The following is a 19,828-nucleotide window of genomic DNA, read 5'->3' as shown; positions in this document are numbered from 1 at the left end:
GAAATATGTTTCTTCTCCTAAAACTGCCTAAATTTTGTAAACAGAGTTTAGTTTTTGTTACTGTCATAGTTTATATGCTATGGTTTATATAATATGTTGAAATTTTAATTTCGCTCGGTTAAAAGTTTGTGTATAGAACAGAAAACAGTAATCAGCAGAACACTCATTTTTGTTTTAAAACTGGTTTTCAGCTTAAACGTAGTAATAGGATTTTACTATGGATCTAATTGTGCTATCATACTACAAAAGTTCTTTCTATAGTCAAGTTGAAACAAGATGAAATAATTCATACTTCTTACTTAATAATCTAGTTTATTGGAAAATAAATAAATAAAAAAATCATTGCTACAATTACCTGAGTTAACGGGGTCGCAAATAATCTTAATTTAAGGCTACAACACTGATTTTCTTCCACTTTCTTCAGTAATTTCTAAGCTGTTTTCTACGGTGAAGAGACCCGTTGTTTTGCCGTGTCGTCCACATCCTTCGACAAATTTCTTGGCTCCTTCTTCTGCTTCCTGAAAAATTGTTTTTAATCACAATTTGAAAAATGAGAAAACACCTTTCCTTATCAGAGTACTATATTTGTAGGTTATAAACAATCAATATCAGCTTTTACGCTGATATTAAAAGCCTCTTATTATATGCTAACTATACAACTTCATTAATCAAAGCATAATCTCTTTTTAACTTTAAATTCTATACTTGATCTACCAGTTGTTGAGATGGTTTAGTTAGAGATATCGGCTTGAAAAAAATTATAACAAATAATACCCCCGCTGCAGCAAACCTGTAGACTAAGCAAATTTTCATTTGCCCGATTTGATTTTACTTGACTTAAATCTAATTAAATAAATCAAATTAATTAGGTTTATCAAGTACCTAGATTCGCTGCTACAGGGAGAGTGTTAAGATATTTAATAGCTTAGTATAAAATAAATAGATTTACCAAGTTTGATCAAAATATATCCATAAATAAACAAACTATAAGAGTTAACTTATTCTCCATAAGAATAACATCACATTTTTAATTTACAATACAATATTTTTATTTTCTCCTTACAATAACCAATAAATGTACAAAAACAATTTACTAAATTATTTGAGAAGAATTTTCAAAATTTTATGTTTTTTTGTGTCAACAATGGGAAACCCAATCATTACCCCATAAATACAAGTTCCCATAGTCCGACCATTCTGGTTCACAAACTCGTTCTAATAAATGTATGTTTACACGTGCCAAATTTCCTCAAAATCTGATAATTAATTCTTAAATTTTTGTGTTAGGCCTAAACGATTACACACACATGTATAAATGTGTACAATATAAATAAATATACATTATTTATGAATTTGAACGGATGGTGTTTTTGGCCTCTGGGGACATCAAAACGAAAAAGTAAATCGGTCCGGGTCCAGGTCTTACTATGATACCTATGGTAAATTCCTTATATTACATATATTATTATTCCCTATGGAAAATTTGCTAAAATTATTATATTTTAAAAATAAAATCAATAATAATGTAATACTTTGCCTAATAGATTTTACAATAAACACAATCAAGTTAAGAGGAGAAAAAACTGTTCAATTACATAACACATTCAGCAATTGATAGTGATAGGAAAACCTAAGCAAACTTTATTGTAAAATAAAGATTGGATATGGTCACTGAAAGAGCATTGGAGATTAATACGATCACATTACAAAATGCAAAATCAGAGCTGATAAAGCATGTTTTAATTATAGTTCATTTAGGAACTGTGAAAAATACTAAAATACCCCCGCCGCAGCTTGGATTTACACTAAAATATCTCATTAAAAATATCACATTTATTCCCTATTTAAATAGCATGAGTTTGACGAGTACTTAGGTTTGCTGTAACAGGGAGTGTAAAAAAGTGTTTTTAGTCAAATGTAAAATAGTTTAGTACCGTATTAAATAAATGCATTTTCCAAATTTGATCAAATTATGTTCATAAACAAGCAAACTACAACAAGTTTACTTATTCACCATACAAATGACATAGGCATTTTAAATTTAAAAATTTTTGGAATTTTCTCCGTAACTATTAGGCGCATATCAACGCTTCAATATACTTAGAAATTGTTTGTTTTTTGAGCTCTACAAAATGGTTTTGAAATCAATTGCCAAATGTTATGTTTTTAGAGTCAAAAATGGGAAAAACCAATTTTTACTCCAATACCCCCATTCCCATGGTCCGTTCATCATTTCACACGTTTGTGCCAAATTTCATTGAAATCAGATCATTATTGCTCTTGTAAGGACCATTTTATTGAAAAGCCCAATGATCAAGAAAAGGTACTGTTTCAAACCATCAAAAAGCTTCTGACTTTCCTCAGGATCGAACCAGCGACCATCTGGTTACCAACCACTCAGCTATTGAGAGACATATTTTTCACTAGGAACATATGTTATTTATCTGCTCGGACAGATATGTATGATTACCTGGATGGAGTTCTTCAGGTGGTGTTCTCTGTACTGGGAGACCAACCCAGCCTGTATATGTTGGTCAGAAAGACAGGTCAGATACAAAGCGGCTCTGTCGGTGTTGAGTGCGGCCTGAGGGAACTTGGCTATAGCATTGGCAGCACTGTAGGCTTGTCCAAAACCTGCGGGGAAACACAAAACCACACAGCTGATATGTTGTAATATTTAATACTGTGCCTTTCCTCTTTACTTTATGTTTAAATTGTTAAATCATATGTTATTTATGTTTTTGTTAAATGACTGTTTGTATACAATTCATAACATGTTTAAAGTAGTGTCAATCTTTAGTAAATTAAAGCCTTGTTCTATTAAGGTAATTACTTTCATTTCTATTACAATTTAATTTACTATAACTGAGAAGAATGGATCGTCTTCTATGTCCAAATGTACTAGAGTTGGAACCAGAATCAAACAATTCATCTACAGTTTGGAATCACTGGCAACACAGATTCCAAAATTTTATTATAAGTACAAATGCTAATGAGGAAGAGAAATTTCGTCTTCTAATCAATTACATATCACCTACCATATATGAATACGTAAGTCAATGCCATTCTTACAATGAAGATCCTCAAACGATGAACTACCGGTATCCTAGTTAGATGAACTGTCCTCAAAAATGTATTTGTTAAACCTGTAAACGAGGTTTTTGCTAGACATAAACTCTTTACTCGCCGTCAAGAAACAAATGAGACTGTTGACCGGTATTTAGAATCATTAAGACTACTTAATCGCGACTGCCAATTCAAAGCAGTTACAGCGGAAAGCAATCGTGATGACTGTATTCGTGATTCATCTATTAGCCCTCCGAGTGTCCATAGTTTAGGCCTTAATGTCCACCTATTTTTGGCCCCTTTGCAAGGTTTTATTAAAACGGATCTGAGAAGCTTAAAACAATGTTAATTCTAATGTTCTATATACCATTTTGTTTGGAAAATCATGGGCTTCAATATTATATATAAAACATAAGGAACATTTTTTCAAAAAAAAATTTTTAGGTAAAAAAAAATATAATTTCAAAAATTTTCAAAAAAAAAATAAGTTCGCGCTCAATGAAATTGTATAAATTATAGGCCTATAAATATTTGAAAATAGCCACTTTGTTCTAAATTTAATGAGGATTACAAATATATAATCATATAGCGAGGTAAGTTATCAAATAAATAAGTTATGAGCGAAAAACGGATTTCAGTACATAGCGTTTAGCTAAGAATGCATAGCCTAACCATAGCTAGGAATCTGGCTGATAATTTACATCAATATCACTACCTACTTCTTCAGGATCATCAACCAGCACTTCAAAACCACTTAAATCTTCTTATAATGCACCACATATATCACTACTTTTGATTTTTAACACTAAAACAATGATAAACGTAATAAAACACATCAGTCATCGGTCCGGGGGAACCTAGCTGTTTACAAATACACGCACGTCAGCTGTCTGCTACAATATTTTCGGAACTAAAATGAATAGCGCTTAGAGACAGACCTCTGGAGAAAGCTTAGAATATTACGGAAAGAACGATACCTAACTCGATCCAGTTCAATCCGATTCAGTCAGTCATAGAGCCTTCGCCGTAAACGATGTTTGTGCGTCTTAAACTCGACGCGTGACCCTACACAAAGTGTGTTGTGCGTCTTAAACTCGACGCGTGACACTCGGAGGGTTAGAGGTCCTGTTATACGACAACGCCTACTCAAAAATGAAAATTTGACTTTGACGGATGCTCATGCTCAAGCTCGTGCTTTGGAGATGGCTCAACTACATTCCTTGCAGTATGACACTCCTTGTGCAACAATAAATGCTGTTTCAAATGACTTATTGACTAAGGACTCTGCTACTGATAAAACCACTAGTGTTAGTCAAGACCCTGCTGTAGGAGCTGTGCGTTCCAAATGCTACTTTTGTGGTGGATTTAGACATCCTCGCATAAACTGTCCAGCAAAGGACCAAACTTGTAATAGTTGTGGAAAGACAGGCCATTTTCAGAAAGTTTGCCGGTCACAATCAAAGAAAACTACTTCTGCTATTCAAAATTCTGTGTGTGAAATTTCTTGTTCTATCTCACACCAGTCCAAAGTTAAAACCATTGTCACTATTAACGGTTTCAAGGTTAACGGTATGCTTGATTCTGGAAGTGACTTAAGCTTGATTGATCACAATGTAGTTCGTCAGCTAAATTTGAAAATTCACAAGATGAATGAAGAGGTGGGATTAGCATCCAATAATCATAAAGTAAAAATCACTGGCAATTGCAACGTAACTCTTGAGATGCTTGGTCATAAATACCCCCATACCAAACTTTCTGTCATGTCTAACCTCTGTTCAGATATAATTGTAGGACGAGATTTACTGCAACTTCATTCATCAGTTCACTTTGAGTTTGGAGGGGATAAGGATCCTCTAGTTGTAAGCGCTCTTACTGCTGCAAATGTTGAACCTGCTAATCTATTTACCAACCTGACTTCTGATTGTAAACCTATAGCTATCAAATCCATTCGCCATTCACTCAACGATTCTCAGTTCATTGAAGCAGAAGTGAATAAGCTGTTAAATGATGGAATAATTGAAAAGAGCAATTCACCATGGCGTGCCCAAGTGCTTGTTACTTCTTCACAAAATCACAAGAAAAGGATGGTCATAGATTATTCTAGAACAATAAACCGCTTCACAGAATTGGATGCCTACCCAATCCCTTCCATTAATGAAATAATCTCTAAAGTTGCTCGTTACAAAGTCTTTAGTACGATAGATTTGAGAAGTGCCTATCATCAAGTCCCTATTCCTGCAAAAGACCGACTATACACTGCTTTTGAGGCTGCTGGGGAACTCTACCAGTTTACCAGAATCCCTTTTGGTACAACTAACGGTGTTGCTGCTTTTCAAAGAACCTTGGATCACATTATAAGAAAAGAAAAATTGAAAGATACATTTGCTTACCTAGACGACATAACAATTTGTGGTCGCACTCAAACTGAACATGATGAAAACCTAAAAAATTTATGCAAACAGCTTCTAAATACAACTTAACTATGAACCATGAGAAAAGCTCATTTTCTCTACGCAATATCACTCTACTAGGTCACTCCATCAGTGATGGTGTTATTAGACCTGATCCGAAGAGATTTCAGTCACTTTTAGAGTTTCCCCCACCCACTGATACTGCTTCTTTAAAGAGAGCCTTAGGCATGTTCTCTCACTACTCCAAGTTCATACCCTGCTTTTCCGAAAAGATTAAGCTCCTAAAACCATTATTATTATGGTAACGGTTCTTTTCCGTTATCTGAAGAAGCACTTTCATCGTTCCAGAATCTCAAACATGATATAGAGAAAGCGTCTCTGGACTGTATTGATAATGAAGTTCCATTTTGCGTGGAGACAGATGCCTCAGATACTACAATAGCCGCCACTCTTAGTCAACAAAATCGACCGGTAGCATTCTTCTCCCGAACTCTGTCAGACTCAGAGAAACGCCATTCCTCTGTCATAAAGGAGGCTTATGCCATAGTTGAGGCTGTGAGACATTGGAAACACTTCTTGTTAGGCAGACACTTTCGACTCATCACTGATCAACGATCTGTTGCATTCATGTTTGATTTAAAACATGGGAGCAAGATCAAGAATGAGAAGATTACAAGGTGGAGACTAGATCTATCGTGCTATTCATATGACATAGTGTATCGTCCGGGAAAAGACAATCATGCAGCTGATGCTCTATCTAGAGTCAGTTCTGTATCTTCTACTGTAACTTCCACTGATGCAAAACTTATCTCTCTCCATAAGTTACTATGTCACCCTGGAGTTTTAAGACTTAGCCACTGGATACGCACCAAGAATCTTCCTTACTCCGCAGAAGGCGTGCGTCGAATAACATCTGCATGTCGTACCTGTGCTGAAGTAAAGCCAAACTTCCATAAACACCATGGCACTCTCATCAAAGCCTCAGCCCCTTTTGAGCGGCTTAATATTGATTTTAAGGGACCACTTCCATCTCGTTTTCAAAATAAGTATATGCTGACTGTGATAGATGAGTATTCACGTTTCCCGTTTGTTTTTCCTTGTCGTGATACTTCATCATCTTCAGTTATTTCATGTCTTCAACAACTGTTTGGTGTTTTCGGTGCTCCATCGTTCATTCATTCTGATAGAGGCTCAGGATTCATGTCACAAGAATTTAAAACGTGGCTCATGACCCTGGGCATTGCAACCAGCAGGACGACCCCATACAATCCTAGAGGAAATGGACAAGTTGAACGCTATAATGGTACTATTTGGAAAACTGTTCAACTAGCTCTCAAAGATCTTGGTTTACCTATTACTCGATGGGAAGAAGTCTTAACGAATGCTCTACACTCTATTCGTTCACTGTTGTGTACGGCTACAAATACCACCCCTCACGAAAGAATGTTTGGTTTTTCAAGACGTTCTGCTAATGGCCTATCAACTCCATCTTGGCTTTTAATACCAGGCACCGTTCTTCTACGTAAATTCAACCGGTCTTCAAAATTTGACCCTTTAGTAGAAGAAGTGACACTCTTAGAAGGAAATCCCGAATACGCCCATATCAGATATCCAGATGGAAGAGAAACTACTGTTTCAGCACGCCATTTAGCTTCTTTCGGCGAGGTGAGTGAAGCTCATGAGAAAGACATTGAAAATGAAGATCTACTAGATGTGGACAAGATTGGCGAAACTACTACTGATGCTCCTATTTCACAAGATTCTGGCCCTACTGTCCAACTACCCGAATCCAATAGTAGAGACAATAGTTTAAAAAATAACAACGAGCCCATTAGAAGAAGCAATAGACCTCGGAAGCTTCCTGTCTATTTGAAGGACTACTTTCATTCCTAAGGAGGGAAGAATGTTGTAATATTTAATACTGTGCCTTTCCTTCTTTACTTTATGTTTAAATTGTTAAATCATATGTTATTTATGTTTTTGTTAAATGACTGTTTGTACACAATTCATAACATGTTTAAAGTAGTGTCAATCTTTAGTAAATTAAAGCCTTGTTCTATTAAGGTAATTACTTTCATTTCTATTACATGATAAAATTAACTTTTCAAATCACCAAATAAATGCCACCTAAAGTAAAATCTTTGACTACAGACAAATTCTTTATTAAAATATTCCTAGAGAACATTTATGCGTCAGGTACAATTAACTATTAATACAACTAGATATTCCATCTCCATGTTAAAGTTTTTGCCAGGTTTTTAATCAAAATCGTTGTAGTTGATGTGTGGGAATGATTGCGCTGATTTAAATCCCTAATATCTGTCGAATACACGGATTATTGGACAAAGTCAAACTAATAGAAACGTCTTAGTGTGAGCTATAGAAACTGTAATTACCTATCAAATTTGTCAACAACAACAAAAATAAGGTAAAAAATAGAATTTTAGACCCTAGCAAAAAAATGGTGACAGCTGTTCCATATAGATGATGTCAACTTCAGTACGGTGTCCAATAGTCAATGGTAACCGATATCTACCGGTATCAGTACAAGGTACTTTGGTATTAAACAGAGACCACTTATTTTACAGCGTGCTGCAGCAGTTATGTTAGGTTTTGTTATCAATCATGTTTGTAGGACTTTCCTTGTTTCTTTATGAATCGAACGATACCAGATAAGTCATACTTTCTATTTATGATAACCCAACCTAACATAACCACGCACGCTGTATAAGGGTGGCCTCCGGATAATACTCAAAGTAACCAGTACAGTTTATTTTTGTACTGTACCAGCACACTCCTTGTTCTGCTTTAGGCCTAGGTATATCAATAAACATTAGCTTTTGAATACGGTACTGGACTAAAAATATTATTTAAGTGGCCTAGCTATAGACAGTATTTCATATAAATGGAACTTTGTTGAATGAGTTATTCACACTAAAAAAATATGATTTTTCTCTTAGTTTTCAATTTGTATCACAACTCTCATTCGGCTAAGCAGAGGCTATTCAGGAAAACATGTCTAACTAGACCTACTTATCTCTTTAGGTAAGTTTAAAAATTAAGAGGCTTTATATTAAAATTACTACCCAAACCCAAGGCTAACTTTACTTTAAGTTAAATGCAAAGTTCATTCACACAGCATTGAAAAGTAACCAATGTCACCCACCGGTGCCACAAGCCACCAAGCGAGATACTAGGCCACATGAGAAGGCCTCCTCCGCTGTGATTGGTCGACCGGTCAACACCCAGTCTAGACTGCGGGACAGCCCAACCATATGCTTCAGTCTGTCCAACATACTCTGGCTTTGAGGAATACCTACGAAGAAAACAGGTGTAAAAATACCAGAGATACCAGAGAGCCTATATCAAATTAGGACACCCTACTAACAATATGTGTGTTACAAACCTAGTGGACAGTGTTGCAAGAGGAATGGGTTCTATCCTTGTCATACAACCACAAAAATCTTATAGGTTTGGACCAATTTATTTCAAAAAATTTACAATCCCTTCATTAAAAACACCCCTGGCATGGAAACTGTAAAAATAATTATTTGAAATTAACTGGAAATATTTATTTAAAAAAATCATAAAACAGTTTAGAAAAGTTTAATCTGTTATTAAAATTACAGTTTATAGAAATAATAATTATGCAACCATTCAACATTTATTTGACTAAAAAAGTTCTGGGATATTCAAGACTAAAAATTCAAGATATCTATGTCTGTGTTTCTAGTGGGGATGAAATCCCACTCGATTGTAGAAAAGGCCTGGGAAGTATGCACCTTATAAAATTCACAGCTACAACACATCAGAGGAAATTACTATAATATTGCTGTGATCACGGGCACGAATAATTTTAAAATGCCGTAGTAACACGTTTACATTTATTCTGTAAAAGGAGTGAATTATCAAGAATTTACTATTCCTTGGTACCATCAATACAAAATTTAAAAATACAAAACCAAGATTCAGAACGGATTAAACAGACTGATTTTAAATCAACCTGTTTTTCTAGCAATCAGCAACTCGCTATTAAGGTTAGTCAAGCTGTACTAACTTTACCAAGTCTTCTCTGGAAGCAGCCCATGATGGCCTTGTCCTCCATCACTCGCAGATCGCACCATAGCGCCAGGTCCATACCGACCCCCACGGCGTAACCAGACACTGCTGCCACTAGCGGCTTAGATACATAGCGGTCTGTCAGTCTCTATAATAAAAACATACTGTGGATAGCCAACAATATGGTACAACACGTTACAACAATATATGCCTTGTCATGTTAATGAGTGTAGGCTAGAAAGTGTAGTCTAAATTTACAGTTGTTTGGTGTTTTTATTTAGCTTCACCAAAGAATGTTGGTTTCTGTGATTTGTTTTTTGTTAATCTTTTCATAGGGGCCCATTGCCTTTTCTCATCCCTTGCTAGAATTAGGCAAATAGATCTAGGCCTACATGATTTTAGAATCACAGTTTTTAAAGCTATGCGATTTTTGAAAAAATAATCAAACTGTCACTTCACTTCAATTCAGAAATCGGCATAAAATGCTTACAAGTCCAGTGAGTTTTTCTGCCAGATTAGGGTCGTTGCTCATCTCCTTCAAGTCAAAACCTGAACAGAAGTTTCCAGCGACACCATGTATGACTCCGACTGCAACACTGGTGTCTTCCTCGAACTGGGAGATGGCATCTGATAACCGGCTTGCTGCTTCGTAATTCAGAGCATTGCAAGTCTCAGGACGATTTATCCCGATGGTCATCACAGTATTCATTTTATTAACAATAATCACATTTCCTGTAACAATAAACTTAGTTGTTAGTGCATTTTCAACCTCCATTTTTTATGATACTGTAACTTGGTTAAAACCATTTGTAAAGTTTAATAGTAGGTTAGGCCTACAGTTTCTATTCAGAAAATGTTGGGAACATGGTAAGAAATAGGTTAGACATAAATTCTATAGCAAAGTAGCCTATGTTTTTTATTTAGCTTTACCTGGTCTCAACATTAGCACCGCCCACACTCTATGTTAGACCTCAGCTAATGTGAGCCCTTTTTTAATATGCTGAGAAGATGATGCAGCATGATTTAAAAAATGCTACACTTGTTAATTTATTTATTCATTCTCAACAGTAATGTAAGTGGAGAATGAGTGATAACACAACCCATTCATGATACAACCCAACCTGATATAACTGCCGCAGCGCTGTGTATAAGGGTGGCCTTAGTATATTATTTGGATGATACCAAAGTATCAAATAAACTTAGCCTACCTACCTAATAATAACTAGGTACTGTAATTTACCTGGTGAGTTGTTTGTGGTGGTAGAAAATGTCCTCAAATTACAGAAAAAAATTCTTTGAAATAATTTTTGATGTACCATCATTGTCAGGGCTATCTTACCTATATTTACACTTGCACTTTTTACTTGGAGCCTTAACTTACCGTATTACAAATAGTAGCCTGATAGCTCAAATAAAAAAAAATTCAATCCCGAAAATAATACCAATGTCTATAATTTAGTATTGTCGCGCCATATAGTATTATTTATTAGTACAGTATAGAAATATTGAACATGTTGTAAAAATACTGAAAGCAAAAATGTTAGCCTAGAATAACAGTCCAACACCTCCCCGACTTGAGACTCGACCACTCAACTCTCCAAGACAAAAAGTGTGAGTGAAGTGGGAAATTTTAGCTCAGTGATGAAGAAGGTCTATTCTTCTCTGATTTTGACTGATTTGAATTTGATTTAATGATTTGTGATTAGACAATTTTATTTTGCCAAACACGTTAACACAAACATAACAATACAGACGACACTGACAAGTGGCAAGTGGCAAGGCAACATTTTCCGAAAGAAAAACTAAGAAAAAGGCCTTTCGCTTTCGGCACAGTGTGACGGCAATAGGCATTAGGCATTTATAACATGCCGTTGAACCAACGATTAAATCTATGAATTGTGTGAATATGAGGCTATACTATATTACAACGTTATAGTATTAGCATAGATTAAACAAACTCTCTTTTAAAATAAAATAATTACTAAAAGGGTACTTTGTTATATATGTTTTAATTTTATTATATTAGCAGCCCTAAAAATGCAAGAAAATAAACTCTCTTTGATATTAGTGTATTTTTTTAATTTTACAGAATAACTTTTTGTTTTTCAAAACATACTCCTCAAGGCCTTAAGCCTCGAGGAGTATGTTTCATCTATGCTATTGCCGTAGTACTCATGGTAAGACCTGGACCCGGGACCGACTTACTTTTTAGTTTTGAGGTCCCTAGAGGCTAAAAACACTATCGGTTCAAATTAATATTTAAATGTGCGTGTGTACGTTAGTACGATAACTCAAGCAAAAACCTTATAAAACGAAAAAGTAAATCGGTCCTGGGTCTAGGTCTTACCATGAGACCTGGGGCCCATTTCATAATAAACTACAAGTTACAAGTTACAACTTGTAACTTGTAATTTCCATTAGATTTGCATTGGGCGATCAGCTGATTTACTAATAATATTAGTTTGTACTTTATTATGAAATGGGCCCCTGCGGTAATATCTTATTCCCTATATGGGAAATTCACTAAAAGAAGCAGTACCAATACAACTTGTATGTAACGCTACATTACATTATTATTAAGTCTAAAGCATGGTGGATGGAAAATACATATGTGTGCTTTTCCCGTCATATGCTGACGTCACGCAGATTAAAAAAAAATAAGCTGATTGTATTGCCATATAAGTATATATTTGTTTTGATCATCGATGTATAATAACTCCCTGGATTGCGCGCTCAGGTTGAAGTAGGGCTCGAAAAACGGTCCGTCGCTACCTCGCTCTGTCCGCGAGGAGTGGGGATAAAGGCATGACTCACCCTAGTGGCGAGCGTCGCGCCCGCTCTCGCCGTGTATTGCTATGTTAGTTTTGTGGAAATATTCCGAGAATAATTGATTGTAACGAACTTAAGGAGGTTTTATAAGCAGATATAATTAATCTACGTACTTGCTCATACTTTATAGACTATGTGTCAAAGGCAAATCTCATAAGAAATGTAGTGGTGATATAAAAGAGTTAGATTTATTTTTATTTGAACATTAACCAGAGCAAAGTATATCACAATAATTATTTCATCAAAAATGCATGTCATCATTTGCTTCGGTGAGGCCCAATTATTATTGAGAGACTTTGCATCATTTAAGAATATATATTTTGTTTATATTATAGTATGTTTCTTTGTCATACTGTGATTAACGTGTTTGGAAAACATATTATGTTGCTAAGTAAAATGAGTGTATAATATTGAATGTCAATATCTTAAATGTATTCATTATTCTCACTGAAGTAAAGTAATAACAAAATATTTTCTTAGGTATTAAATACTGCTGTAAAATCCAACATTTATTCTTTGATTCAAAGAATTTTCTTAACTATAGACTACCGGTAAGCATAAAAATGCATAAACATACGCCTGTAAATTTAGTTACCATTCTTCGTAATGTAATGCCATATTTGATGTAATATAATGATAATTAAATGCTAAAAACTCGGTTTCTATATCCCGTAAACTGATGCTGAGCCGGCCGAGCTCCTAGCGCCAATGCCGCGCCAAGCGATTTTATGCCTATTTTTAATCGCTTAAAAATGATACAAGCAGGCTCCGTATCAAAGAAAGCTTCAAATAAAAAATAAAATTCATACTTTGATCTAAAACTTTGCCACAGGAATTTTTTTCCTGACCAAAAAATAAAAAAGTTCCTCGCTTACTACATTTTTCATGTTTTGAATGGTGTTAAAAAACAATCATCCGTTTTAATTTGCCTAAATAAATTAGAAAAAATATGTTAATGTTAAAACTAGCTACATAGTAATGAGCACTGGGTTTTCCAGAAAAATAATATATCAATTTGAATTTTTTATGTTAACAAATAAGTGTAGCAGAGCAGGTTGAGTGAATGTATGTTTGTGTAAATCAGAGAGGTTCATTCGGCCCGTCCGCCTCGGTATCCCACCAATTCGACTGGTGGGCACGGACCGTTTTTCCACCACCTAGCGCGCTATCCAGTAGAGTTATTATACATCGATGGTTTTGATAGGATTGTTATTGTTTTTATACTTTTTCTAAATATGGTAAAATGGTGTTTGCAATCTGAGTGACGTCAGTATATGACGGGAATAATAACACACCTATGTATTTTAGTTTCACCATGAGTCTGAAGTGCGGTAAAGACAGCAAGCGAAAAAAAGAACTATTTCATTTAATTTTTTTCATGTGTTTTCTATTTCTATGTTTTGTTTACATTTTGTTGTTAAATGTCAATGTAGGCTAGATGCTAGATAATATTTTTATTTCGTCTAAGTTTGCCCGGCATTTAGAGTTTAATATGTTTATAGCAATTAGCAACTAACGATTTTTAGTAATAAAATGTTAGGTTTGTTATCAACAAATAGAGCATCTTTACAACTGACTCTCGCAATTCTGAAACCCCATGTCGTAAAGGCATCTCATGCTTTAGAGGTTAGTTTTAATTAAATTTTATGTGTCCACAGAGAAGCAACATCTTTGTAGCCTAATGTAGGCCCATCAAAGTATTTTTTTTCGGGCACAGTTCTGTAGTGATTGTTTAATTTGATAAGATCGTATTTAATATTATTATATTACCTACATATCGGTTATAATTTGGTTTAATATTAATGTTGCATCGAATTTAGTTTGAAGTTACCACAAATTTTGTTATAGGCCTAGGCTTAGGCTAAATAAAAACAGTAGCTTAAGAAAAACATTAATAATGTGGATTATTTTTATCCTTGGTTTTATTCTAAATTTCTACGACTGAAATTGGAAGAAACTACTTAAGACATTTCCAAATTCTACGGCCAATCATATCAAAAAGTTTTGGCTAGGCCTGCTTTAATAACGTTCATTGGCTAAGTATATTTTGTTTTTGATTGAATAGGCCTATCCGATTGATAAGTTAGATTCATTTATTAAACGTCAATTAAGTTAAAACGTCAACAGATCATTAACTTACTCTATTTGATGTTGGTTTACGTTTATTAATCACTAATAAAAATGTAAACAGATCATAACTTAACTCAATGCGATGTTTACATTGGGAAACAAATTTTGGAAGCGATATATGGAACCAAACTATAACTGCTATAGATTAACTTATATCAATAATTCAACCAATACGGTCCTATATTAGCTTACAAGTTCTCTGCAGAGCTGTAGGCTACCCTTTTAGCGATTTCCCATAAGTTAAGTTATTTAGGCTCAAGGCTCATGTTTTTTTCGACTAGTTACAGTCAGTCTCCTTCCGATTATTCACACTAATTATCCATCCAGTAAATATTTAAATCTGTTGGAATGCGATCACGTGACATGATCCCCCTTACCATCCTCCACCATATGACAGGTGGCGCTGTGGCTGCGTGGTGTTGGCGCGGTGCCAGGCGTAAGTTAAGCGTAAGCGTATAAGTATGACTCACTCACACTCACTACTCACCGGGGTGGCTCCTCAGTGGCTGCCGCGAGGCTCGGGTTCCGTAATCCCGCCACTGACGCTGTCAAACGATGTTTTATATTCTTTTGTGTTTTAAATGTCGTTCGTAGGTTTTTATTAAATCAATACAACAATTGAAATAATCCATAATAAATCAGACATATTTTAGGCACATATCTGTTCTTTATTTTATTATTTATATTCAAAATCTTTAACTTAAGTTATTATCAGCGATAGTAAGGCCTCGCTGCACGAGGCCTTCCCCGGCGCGAGGCCTGGAGCGGCTGCTCCACTCGTTCGACCCTAAGGACGGCGCTGCCCGTCTCTCCCATACCAAAGTCTGAGATGTTAAACTTAACCAATAGGCTAAGAACACACCCATTTCATTGATTATCAATCACTTAAGGTAGCCTACCTAGGCCTACCGATATAAATTCTGATAAAAAAACTCGGTTTAAAAACAAAATTATCTTGAAGTTGTAATATTTTTCACAAGGTATTGCATAGGTCTACTTCATAACTCCTTAAACCATAGTCCAACTTTTGCATTGCAACATTCAGTAAAGCATATCTAAAATATAGACGGAACTAACTCCTAATCCACACGTAACTTAGTTCCTTATATTCTTCAATTTAATGTGATCATTCTTATAGGAAGTCATGTAAGTTTAAGTTTAAAATTTGTATGAAAAATGCTACGGTACTAGCCTATCTAAAATATAGGCTCCAAGTCTAAAGCCATATTTTGCTTAACATATAGACTATTAGCGTGGTGGGTTAAAATAAGGTTGTTTTATTTACAAATTTTCAGAGCAGCAGCCACTCAAAGATTTTGCTGGGCTCGCTTTCCCACACCATGCTGTTTTGTAGGGTTTTCCGCTGTGTTTGCACTGGAGTTTAGAACAAAATGTTTGAGGCCTAACTTTTTGTTGCTAGGCCTACTTGTTTCTAATTCGTCTGTAAGAAAAGTGTACAACAGATAGTGCACTTTTCTTTGATTTTGTTCGAAATAATTTTTTATTTTTTTGTCTTTTTATTTTTACCTGAAGTGTGTGAAGCTGTAATAGATCTACATAAAGGGTTGGTGTGAGGGGTAGTGGGGAAGTATTTTAAAATGCCTAGAAGCACTGAAACACGTGTTCCAAACAAATGTTTAGAACACCCTGTGATCTTTACCGACCTCTGACGGGAAACAAAATTTCTGTTGTAAACACTAAAAACTGTTCCGAACATAAAAAAATGTTTCTTTTCATAATGTAGTGTTTCTTGGTTTTTTTAGGAACATTTGTTGTAAACAGTAAACTCCGGTGAAACACGGCTTAAGGTGGGGAAATGAAACTACAGTCACCCTTTCTTTGAATTTTCTGTGACTTTTCAATTTATCTTGCATGGAAAGATTAACACAAAACAAGTTTATGATAAAATAATAAATGTTTTCTTTACAGGGTATTCGGAGGATTATCAAAGATAACAAGTTTAAAATTGTGAAGTCATGCGTTTTAAAAATATCACCCCAACAAGTTGAAAGTTTTTATGGGGAACACAAAAATAAATTTTTCTACAATCGTTTGGTTACATCTATGATGAGGTTAGTCAAGTTAGGTTGTATTTCATAATATAAGTTAATCACACATGTTTTAAATACTCAATCCTATTTTAAAATAAATCGGTCCTATAAGTTATGTTTCTTAAAATAAGTTGTCTGGCTTATTAAATTGGTTGTATCAGAAATCTGTTATTTTGTTACCTCTTGATCACATTATTAATATGAATGCACTAAATAAAAGTAAATGATACTCATTACAATAAGTAGGCCTAATAACTATTTGGAGACATTTGTCTCTTGTAACAATAACTGGGAAGTGTATGATGTTACCCCAAGATTGCAAAGAATGGTACTTATATATTGTTTAACCTTGCTTTTTAAGTTTCAAGAAAGTATTTTTTTAAGCCATAAATAGCTGATTGAACAAATTAGAGTTTTATGAAACTAAGTGGGACACAGTAGGCTACTCAATTAATTTTAGAGTTTCTACCCAATGGTATTAATAGTGTAGCTGTCTACTATTCCACACTACATTAGCTTAGAAGATAGTAATTCTGCCCTTTTGAGGCTAGGGTAGAGCTACTAATTAAAATAATTAACTGTTTATCAGTGCCACTATTCATCAGATTTATATATGGTTACATTTGTTTACAGTGGAGAATCTGAGGTGTACATATTAGCTAAAGAGAACGCAATCTCTGATTGGCGCCAACTGATGGGACCGACCAAAGTTTACCAGGCAATATTCACTCATCCAGACAGCATCAGAGGCTTATACGGCCTGACTGACACAAGAAACGCCACTCACGGATCAGGTAAACTACCCAGTCAACGTAAACTAGACTCCATTTTGTTTGGTTTGGACGACCAACATCATGACTCACGCTCTTGCACATTATTATGTGTACCACTTAGTCTATAGCCAAGTAAACAAATCAAATGTACGGATTGTGCAGCCCTGTTTGGATTTTACAGTTCTAATATCCTTATCAATGAGTTAATAAAAGATGTGTGCATAATTGTTTCTAGAAACTTCTAATAGGTCAGACTTTTGTTAGTTAAGTGTCTAGAAGTAGACTATCAAATGAGATAGTCAACTGTATTTAAAAATGTTGTGGTATTGAGTTAGGAAGTAGAAGCATACTACACATTTTTGAGCATCCAGATATAAATGAATCGGTCCAAAATTTGTTTCTGTAAAAGTATTGTAGACATTTACATAATTATTAACAATACCGTCAGATCATTCGGCCATTTTTTAGTCTTAAACGGTCCAACCAACCAGAAGGAGTTTTCCGTAGGAAATTTTATTTTATCACCAAATTAATTTATGAGGAATGACCTACATGTAAATTAAAGTCTCTATTGTGCCTCTGTCACAGCCAGGTTAGCTAGTTCAAATCTGAGATCAACTTCAGGTTCCTTACTTTATCCACTATAAAATTTTTTTTAGAGATGTTCCCACTGCTATAGGACGATTAGTCAGATTTATTAGGGACTAGTATTAGGAAACTTTGTGAAAGAAAATTCACACCCTCGCCAACTATGAATCGTATTCTGTGATCATATTTCTGTCTCAGTAGTCGACCGCTTTTTTAAGTACATCTCCAAACAATGGACGGGAATGGAGTTTAGAGTTTGGAAGTGGTAAATTTGCCGAGTGGTGGATTTTGGAGGTGGTCTTGAGCATTTTCGTGATATTTTCCATGGTGTAGTCTGACTGCTGTTGTTGGAGTAGTGGCTAAAAGTTTGAGAATTTTTAATTCAAATCTCGGTGTGATTGAACAAGAAAAATTGTTGAACTAATAGGGCACGTCTCCATAACTATCAAGGTCAGCGGATCAGCAAGCAACAGTTACGTAAAATTTAGTCTCTGTCTTGATAGAAACTCTTGAACACCTGCTGCTGGTACCATAAGAAAATGTGTACGGCCTTGGGCATTCTACAAACTACCTAAGCAACTTAATCACATTTTCTATGTAAAAACACTTTTCTGCCTACACATCTGTCATCTGGCAACAGTAATCAACAGGGATTGATCCCCTTCCTACAGAATCCTAGAAACACTGAACACAAATAATTTTTTGGCAGGAGCGTCAATTTTCTTTCACGACTTTCAATTGAGACCTTAATTTACGTACAATCCCGCCCCTCTTTCTCTACGGTAACAAATTGCTGTTCTTATGTTCTTCTTCTACGGCATTGTCTACCTTTTCCAGATTCTATGGATTCGGCTGCGAGGGAAATTTCTGTCTTCTTCCCGGATTTCAACATACGAAGGTGGCTTATTGAAAATGGTGGCCTAGTCAATATTGAAGGGGTAAAATCTACATCACATCACCAAATAACAAGCCAAAATCAGATTGGAAACAGCACTAGTTGGTAAAAGTAGTTTAGATACTATATAGACAAAATATTTATGATATTAATCGATAATCAAGGATTCTGGTTCTTAAAATTATCAAAATAGCCAACCAGTGAAGGTACATTTTGTTTTACATTTTTTTGTGAGTTCAATTTTAATTTTTTACTAGATTTGTCGATAATATCTGGCAGACTGATTGATTGTAAACGCTATAACCTATAACTCTACAATTTCTTTTAATTGTGTTCCACTATTTAAAAGAATTAAGGGTTTAATATATCTACAAACATTTTGTAAAATGTTAAAAAAGTATTTTTGCAATGTTAGTAAGATCATAAAATTCTTGTACCAGTTTGCATGAAACTAGTATTTGATTCTCTGAGATCAAAATTACATACATCTCATGACAGTTTTTTGACTACCATAAATTTTAGTATACCAATAAATATGATCAATAAAAATTTAATTTGCTGCTGTGTAATGAATAGGGGCAGTTAAGACTTTGAGAGAATGTTCACTAAATTATTTATTCCATTACGGTTTACAACCTATAAAATGTACAGGCTTTTACCAGAAGTTCATGTATGGAGATTTAACGTTCCTCCAACTGTGATAGAATGTAGTTAGTCAGTTACCGTTATTACCTGTAAAGTTTGTTTATTAACACTATTAGACTTAGAATGTTATGTTTAAATTGTTATTGTCATAAGTTATTTAAAATGTTTCAATAGTTTATGAACAAATTGTGATTCAATAAATGTGTTTTGAGCAAACAAGTTTGTTTTACCAGTTCCATTTAATAAGTTGACCCTAGTTAATTTAGGTTCTTGTACTTTAGGCCTAATTCTCACTAGTCATGAAGAAATTACAATCAAAGAATCAAATAGATTTCTTTTTTTTATTTAACGACACATCATATCAACCAAATATTGTAGATA

General features: G+C 34.7%; 2 protein-coding genes across 2 annotated transcripts; one reads left to right on the top strand and one right to left on the bottom strand.

Annotated features, from left to right (window-relative positions):
- Nucleotides 1-292: 292 nt before the first annotated feature.
- Nucleotides 293-11,264, bottom strand: LOC128990113 (probable enoyl-CoA hydratase echA8). Its single transcript, XM_054412367.1, has 6 exons — nucleotides 10,777-11,264; nucleotides 10,027-10,268; nucleotides 9,540-9,684; nucleotides 8,644-8,793; nucleotides 2,471-2,634; nucleotides 293-518 (listed from the first exon to the last, which is right to left on the bottom strand). Exons 1-6 carry the CDS (start codon nucleotides 10,856-10,858, stop codon nucleotides 393-395), a joined length of 909 nt encoding a protein of 302 aa, XP_054268342.1. The 5' UTR covers nucleotides 10,859-11,264; the 3' UTR covers nucleotides 293-392.
- Nucleotides 11,265-13,781: 2,517 nt separating this feature from the next.
- LOC128990353 (nucleoside diphosphate kinase 6-like) lies at nucleotides 13,782-19,653 on the top strand. The gene is made up of 4 exons (XM_054412694.1): nucleotides 13,782-13,991; nucleotides 16,425-16,567; nucleotides 17,180-17,340; nucleotides 18,745-19,653. The coding sequence occupies exons 1-4, from the start codon at nucleotides 13,899-13,901 to the stop codon at nucleotides 18,909-18,911; spliced, it is 564 nt and encodes a 187-aa protein (XP_054268669.1). The 5' UTR covers nucleotides 13,782-13,898; the 3' UTR covers nucleotides 18,912-19,653.
- Nucleotides 19,654-19,828: the final 175 nt, after the last annotated feature.

Source organism: Macrosteles quadrilineatus, unplaced genomic scaffold (assembly GCF_028750875.1).
Source record: "Macrosteles quadrilineatus isolate MER2022 unplaced genomic scaffold, UCM_ALF_1.0 Scaffold_3__2_contigs__length_128488019, whole genome shotgun sequence".
In the NCBI taxonomy this organism is placed as follows: Eukaryota; Metazoa; Arthropoda; class Insecta; order Hemiptera; family Cicadellidae; genus Macrosteles; species Macrosteles quadrilineatus.
The sequence above is the reverse complement of the archived record's forward strand: the minus strand, read 5'-3'. Positions and strand labels throughout refer to the sequence as shown.